This window comes from Asparagus officinalis, chromosome 5, assembly GCF_001876935.1.
Source record: "Asparagus officinalis chromosome 5, Aspof.V1, whole genome shotgun sequence".
Classification (NCBI taxonomy): Eukaryota; Viridiplantae; Streptophyta; class Magnoliopsida; order Asparagales; family Asparagaceae; genus Asparagus; species Asparagus officinalis.
The window spans coordinates 127,668,497-127,676,038 of NC_033798.1; the positions used below are offsets into that span (position 1 = coordinate 127,668,497).

General features: G+C 41.5%; 1 protein-coding gene across 1 annotated transcript; it reads right to left on the reverse strand.

Moving 5' to 3' along the window:
* Window positions 5,711-7,122, reverse strand: LOC109842588 (probable glycerol-3-phosphate acyltransferase 3). The gene is made up of 2 exons (XM_020411445.1): window positions 6,454-7,122; window positions 5,711-5,764 (listed from the first exon to the last, which is right to left on the reverse strand). Exons 1-2 carry the CDS (start codon window positions 7,120-7,122, stop codon window positions 5,711-5,713), a joined length of 723 nt encoding a protein of 240 aa, XP_020267034.1.

Below are 7,542 nucleotides of genomic sequence, written 5' to 3' on the forward strand. Positions count from 1 at the left end.
AAGAGCGTCAAAAACCGCTTGCATTTGAAGAGAAGGCTTTATCGCTTCTAATTGAAGAAGGGGACATCCATTAGTAATCACATGAACCACTACACGAAGCTTTTTACAGATTTGGTGAATGTAGATGTCATTGTTGAAGATGAGGATAAGGCGTTGCTATTGTTGAGTTTCTTGCCCGACGAGGAATATGAGAAGTTTGTCCTTACTCTTATTAATGAGAAGACATATCTTTCATATAATGAGGTCACCGCTGTATTAGTGAATTACCAACTTAGGAAGAGGGACAATGAGACTTCTATTGAGCTGGTAGCGGGGGCATTGGTTGTAAGAGCAAATGGTCCAAACCGAGGTAGAATGTCACAGTCTAGAGGGGCACATCTTGGAATTCGTAGGAATCAGTGTGTTTTTTATAAAGAAGATGGAGATTGAAAAGCTGAATACCCAAAGTTGAATGATCAAGTCGGGAAGAATAAGGGGAAAGCTATTTAGGCTTCAGAGGTGAATGTTATCAAGGCTAGTGACAATGATTCAGATTCGGATTCTTCAGGCTACTCATTATCTGTATTGTCGTCAGTTTGTATTGCCTACTCTATAGAGTGGATGTTGGACTCGGGTGCTACATACCACATTTGCCCTAGAAGGGATTGGTTCTCCAGCTTTCAAGAGTTAAAAAGATAAGATTTCGTACTCATGGGTAATGATCATGAATGCACTATTGGTGGTATTGGCACCATTCAGATTAGGATGAGTGACGGAGTGATTCGGGAGTTGGTTAGAGTGAGGTTTGTTCATCAGTTGAAGAAGAACATCATTTTACTTGGAGCTTTGGAGGCAGCAGGCTATAGGGTGACATTGACAGATGTACGTTTGAAGGTTACATTTGGGTTCATGATTGTGATGAAGGGCGTCAGAAGGAGTAACTTATACTATTTGCTTGGGAGCACGGTGATTGATAGAGCGCTGACGACTTCTTTGGCTAGACTGTGGCATTGTTTGGTGATAGAGCGCTGACGACTTCTTTGGCTAGACTGTGGCATTGTTTGGTGCTGGGATATATGATTGGTGATGTCGTGCATAAGTTGTTGAGGAGTGCTTTGACCTGCAGATGGAAGTCCTTTGAGCACATTGGGATGATCAAGACCGTGGTGGAGTTAGGCACTTCTATCCATCGAGCGAGGGGTCTTTTAGGAGGTGTTCAGTCAGGCATTTGGGGGCCTTCCAAGGAGGCATCATTGGAAGGTAATCATTTTGTAGTTTCCGCAGTTGGTGATTGTTCTAGGCATTATTGGGTCGCGACCAGTTCCCGTTGGTGTAAAGTCCTAGCAGTCAATAACAATTAGAAGAAGTGTATTGGTAGAAAGGTAACTCATTGTTCTAGCTTTGGTAGGGGTCCTTTCTTACGTTTGTGCCGAGCTCATGACAACTTAAAACACTTCATTGATGTGGAGACTTTGGGGCGACGAGATGAGATGACAGTTTTGATGAGTCGTTCCTTTCTGGAGGAGGATCGGCGTTGGTTGTCGAGCAATGGTTTTGGTTCTGGAGTTTCGACATATTTGGGTCATCTTAGTCATAGGTCGTCGACTGCTACATTAGGAGTTATTAGATCTGGTGGAGCTGCTTCAGATTTTGGTTGGCGTCGGATATTTGGTTACCCAGTATTTGGTCACATTGAGGATGTGAGATTTGATCTGATTGCGTGTTTGGGATTCAGAGGCTCATTTGATTATCGTTTGAGAGCTTCTGATTTTGTTCTGAGCTCACTTTTGACTCTCAGCAGGTGGAGAGTGTTGATCAGGTCATTTGGATATCGCAGTAGGTGGAGGGTGATGCTACTTCACGTTGGGTGGAACTTATTCCACATACTCTAAATCATACTGCGTCATTTAGGATTCTAGCTGAGGTGGCACAGGTTAGGGATCATTTGATTTCGGATACAGATTATGGATTGGTTTTGGATTTGGTTGCAGCTGGTGGACATGATTTGGATACGCCCATTAGTTCATCTCAGATGGAGGTGTTTGATTTGTATCAGTTTGGGACCGCTATCAGTTACAGATCCGTTGGCAATATTAGGGAAGAGTTGCAGACTTTTCTATTTGATTGAGGGTCTTTAGAGGCCGTTTGGGTGAACTACGTGAAGGCTTGATTCATTGGGCAAGAGGATACGTAGGCAGTCTTTATGATGTAGCCGATTTGGTGAGTAGATACCGACGTTTGGGTGAGTGTTCACACTCCCGTTTGGGTCTCGACTTGTTAAGGATTGAGAAGCAGCAAGTGAGGCATTTGGCTTGGTTGGTATCGGCTCAGTTTTGGTAGAAACTTCGCCGAGGTGGAGAATTGAAGAAACCGCGAGAAGTTTGGTAAAGAACACGTGTTGGAAGAGCTCAGGGTTCTGTTTGGGAGCTGCATGGTCGACTGCGATGCAAGACCGGTCGACCGCGATCGTGCACGGATCCAGGATTTGTGCCTGGACTTGGCACGGTCAACCGTCAAGGTCGACCGCCGGACCCTGTAGGCGATTTATGGTCTTTGTCGTTGGATCACGGTCGACCGCGAGATTGGGGGCGGTCGACCGCGAGATTGGGTGCGGTCGACCGTCAATCAGTGTTGGGTCCTTTTGTTTTGATGATGATTTACAAATAATTTACATCTAATATTATTTGTCTAGTGTTTATGATTTGTATCTATTCTAGGCAAACAATAAGTTGGAGGATGGATGGAATAGAGTTTCAACGATCATATCAAATGGAGGTTGGCGGAATTGTGGAGTGAAGCCTTGCAATTCAAGTTAAAGATTCAAGTTCAGCTTCATCCGTAAGTGCACCAAGATAGAGCTTCGTTGAAGATCACAAGCTTGGGTATAATTTAGTTTAGGTTTTATATTATGTGTGTGTAGGCTGTCTAAAAATCACAATAGATAGTTAATCCCCCATCAAACACCGATGATGGAAGTTACAATCTGACGACTTCCAGAATGCTACAATTTGAGTACTTTCACGTAGAAGGTTACAATCTGACGACCTTCACAACAACTAATGAAAGCCCCAATTCAACAGCCTTCACAATTAACATCGGGAGTTACAATCTGACGACTCTCATATTTTCAAGGAGCCAAGACGAAGTTTACAAGAGGACGATCTGTACAAAGCTCTAGCAAAAGAGACTATAAATTGACGGTCTCTTCATATTAGAATGCAGATATCTCTCAAACCGTAAGGAATTTGGCAAAACGGAGGAAGCGAACCGAAGCCTTCGGCTTGGTTCGGATGGCCCCGTCTCGTCGAGATAGCCGATTTTCATATGTAATTCGTCCAATTCCGACGTACGGTTTGAAAGTTATGACCTGTTCTTCGTAGCAAGTAATGTTCTGAAGACCGTCTGCAAGACTGGACTTCGTCAGAACATTGGACTTAGCCTGAAGCCCGCCAAGCCCGCCTAAGGTTCGCCTCTGCATTACAGAGTCAAAGCGTACATGCTCAACTCTGTGTTTTCAACATCAAAACGCAGAGTTAATCGCTAAAACAGCACAACTGCGCGTTTTCAGCCTTTAAACAGGCTCCCGCCTAAGGTTCGCCTCTGCATTACAGAGTCAAAGCGCACATGCTCAACTCTGCGTTTTCAACATCAAAACGCAGAGTTAATCGCTAAAATAGCACAACTGTGCGTTTTCAGCCGTTAACAGGCTCAACTCTGCGTTTTCAACATCAAAACGCAGAGTTAATCTCTAAAACAGCACAACTCGCAGAGTTAATCTCTAAAATAGCACGAACTGTGCGTTTTCAGCCTAAAACAGGCTTAACTCTGCGTTTTCCAGCAGACATCTAACTCTGTGACGCAGAGTTAAAGCACAAACGCACACATAACGTGCGTTCTTCAACAAACTCAACCATGCGTCCCAAACTCATGATGCAGAGTTGAATTTCAACGCACAAGCTACCTGTGCGTCTCCAATTCCAGAACGCATGCGGCCTGTGCGTTTCAAACCTTTGACAAAGGTTTAACTCTGCGTCTCAGGCCTTAGACGCAGAGTTAAGGCCCAGAACGCCGTTTTTAGCGTTTGACTCGTTCAAGCACGCAATGAACAGTTCCAGGAACTGTTTTTCCCCACGATTTGAGGGATTTTCGCCCCACTTAAGAGCGGATTAAGGGGGTAGTTACCACCCAAAATCCCCTATAAATAGTGGGAAACTCAACTGAGTTCGGAGCCTTCTTTTTGGGGGGCAGCAAAGAAGCGATCTGCGGCTAGCTTGGGGATCGAATTTTTTCCCATCAACAAAGGGAGATTCGGTCAAAAGGTTGTCATACTTTGGATCTGGGACTTGGCAACAACAGAGGGCTTTTGGAGATCAACGACTTGAAGGAGCTCTTGAATCATTTTGGAAGGCTTTTATTGAAGCCTTTGAAATTATTCGGCCTTGGCTTATAACCGACTTTCGGTTCAAATCAACTCTTTTTCAAGAGTTCAAACTCGTTCAGAGTTATCAACTCGATCAGAGTTCAAAAAACTTGCTCTGCAAGTTCTTCTAAAACTCGATCAGAGTTCAAAACTTGCTCTGCTCAATCAGAGTTTAAAACTTGCTCTGCAAGTTCTTCTAAAACTCGTTCAGAGTTATCAACTCGTCAAGAGTTATTTTCCAAAACTTGCCACGCAAGTTCTCCACAGCGTCAAATCGTGAGGAGAAAATCACGTTCCAGTGAATCAAGACGTTCGGATCGTCAACGAGAAGCAAACTCGACGCGAGCATTCGAGGGAGGCATCTCATCGCCACCGTGAAGAACCCAGAATTAAACAAAGGGGAGAATCAAATTCATTCTCCTCTCTTTTGTAATCGGAATCCAAATTGTAATTGATTTTGAGAGGAATACAAGTCAAATTTTCTTTCATTGTCTTTTTACTACAAATTTCCAACAAACAGGACGTGAAGAACCCAGAATTAAACAAAGGGGAGAGTCAAATTCATTCTCCTCTCTTTTGTAATCGGAATCCAAATTGTAATTGATTTTGAGAGAAATACAAGTCAAAATTTTCTTTCATTGTCTTTTTACTGCAAATTTCCAACAAACAATAATTTGCTAATATTGGTCCAATTTTATCCAAACATAATTTTCCTCTAAATGAGACTGGGATTAAACCTAGCTAGCCTCACTTTGTAAGTTGCAAAACATGCCTTAAACATTGACAAATTTTGACAAATTCTATCGCGTTTTTAGTTTTTTTATATTTGACAAACATGTCATTTTCAAGTATTATTATATCATCACCTAACCCCCAATATCGTCTGGTGGTTCAAATTTCTAGTTACAGACTTACAGTACACACATGAAGAAAGAGACTGGCAACCATCAAAGCATGGTCCAAAACATTAGGTAACAATATAGGAGACGCGCCAAGCATGCAAGACAACAATATAAAAGGAAAATAACAATATACAACGTCTAACAACAGCAACAAATACCCTATCCTAAATCTTCTTAATTATCATTGTCATGCTCTTCTTAATTGTTTCTATCCAAGTTTTATTAGGTCTATCTATAGTTTTTTCTCCATTATCATTCCCCCTAATTGTTGCATTTTATCCTCCACAGAGGCAACCCCCTACTTACTCTTAATGCACTCTTTTCTGATCTTATCCCTTTGTGTATATCCACTTGTTCAATGTAACATTTTTCTTTTTTGCTATACTCATATTTTTGCACATGTTGATTTCTAATTGTCTAACATTTTGATCCATAAAGTAATATTGTCGGCTGTATAAATATCCTATAAAAATAAGAATGTAATAATGATATAAAGAAATCAGAGGAAAGTAAATATAGCCAGAAATACATGTCATAGACGTTTATATGCTCAAAATGACCTTTCAATCTTTGAGAGGTAAAGGTACATGCTAATAAACGCCAGATATACTATTCATGAGGAATGTTGTAGGTACATAAAATAAATGACTAATATGGAATATGTACATGTTGATACATATTTTGTAAATTATGAACATACGTGTATGTATATGCATATATAAATAAAGATTAATTAATGGGTATCCTTGACAAGGAGAGGATTTCCCTCATTGACAATGATATTACACAATCCCCACCATGTGCACCATGTGAATGAGAGAGAATAAAGTAAGAGAGAGAATTTTACATGATGAGGATTGTGTCACATCATTGTCAAGAATCGAGGGAATCCATCTCCTTGTCAAGGATACCCATTACTTTCATACAAATATATACACAAGTATACTATATATAGACACTCGCATAAAATAGAACTTATCCAATTTGTGTTTTAAACTTAAACGTATACAATAGATTATTCCTAGATTTTTGATTCTTTGAGACTTGTATAGTCTTTGGAACATCTAAAGTATTTTCCTTTAAAAAAAATATATGTTTGGAGTAGTTATAATAAAAATAAACGTTGTTAACCATCCAATGAAGCTAACATACCTTGCAAACAGAGAACAAATAAGGATGAAGAGACTTGGGGTAACATCCAAAACCAAAAGCATCCGCATCAACTCCCTCCTCTTCTCCAAGCAACTCCTCTAACCCTAATGCTTTCTTCTCCTCCTCCATAAAACCCGTGTAAAACCCACCAACCACCTTCAACTCCCTCGCCGCCACCACCTCCACCTCCAAATACTCCTTCAAGAACCCTTCCACCATCACCCTCGGCATCCTACTCACACAAACCCTCTTCTTCCCTCTCCTCATCGTATCAAACCCTTCAAACCCTAATTCCTCGATCAGATACTTAGGCAACACAGACCTCCCTACTCTAAACTTGTCTTTTTTTAGCCCACAAAAAGAAACCAAAACCATAGCTCTAATCGCACTCTCCTCGCCTAAACAACATAGCAATGGATAGAGGAGCAAGAGGAGGAAGCCTCTTATGAGCCCTCCTCCTTCCAAGGCGACGAGCATGAAGTATGGAAAGAGAGATGATGATCTTAGAAGCCCACCCTCGACGTCGAACACTAGGGTTTTAGTCACAAGCTTGTCGTGACAAGAGTATTTATGTAGCTTTATATGAGATGCGTGGGTGTGACTTTTGTGTCTCCTCCGGATGAAACGGTAGAAGGAGAGCAAGGACTTGGTTAATGCCTTGGAAGCCATTTTGGGGACAAATGATGGAGCGATGTCAAAGATGCACATATATTTATAAGTATAGGAGTTGTCCAAAGAACCTTATGTTTCGATAGAATCACGGCAGAGCCATCCATCCACCAAAAGCGGAAAGACCGGTTGGCCAGAATGGGGAAAGTGAAAACTTGAAGGAGTTGACAGCGTCCGATGGCCCACCTTAATCTAATTTTGTTGTTTATGACCCGTGATGACACATATGGCTTTTGTAAAAACCCCCGAGACAAGTAAACTAATAATTGATGAAATCATTGAGAAGTACCGCTCGAGTTTAAGTGATGGCAGGGATGTAAAATTGCCGAAAGAGGAGGGGCGTTTACTTGGGCCAACTTGGGTTACGGGTGGTAATTGGTAGTTATCTGCAAGAAATGTAGTTGATGGGAGCCAATACAG

What these genes read in the sequence shown, in the direction of transcription:
- LOC109842588 (XM_020411445.1), bottom strand. Translation starts at nt 7,122, where the DNA reads ATGGCTTCCAAGGCATTAACCAAGTCCTTGCTCTCCTTCTACCGTTTC. An exon ending in ATTTGTTCTCTGTTTGCAAG is followed by an intron (nt 5,765 to 6,453) that starts GTATGTTAGCTT and finishes TTATTTTTATAG; the next exon opens with GATATTTATACAGCCGACAA.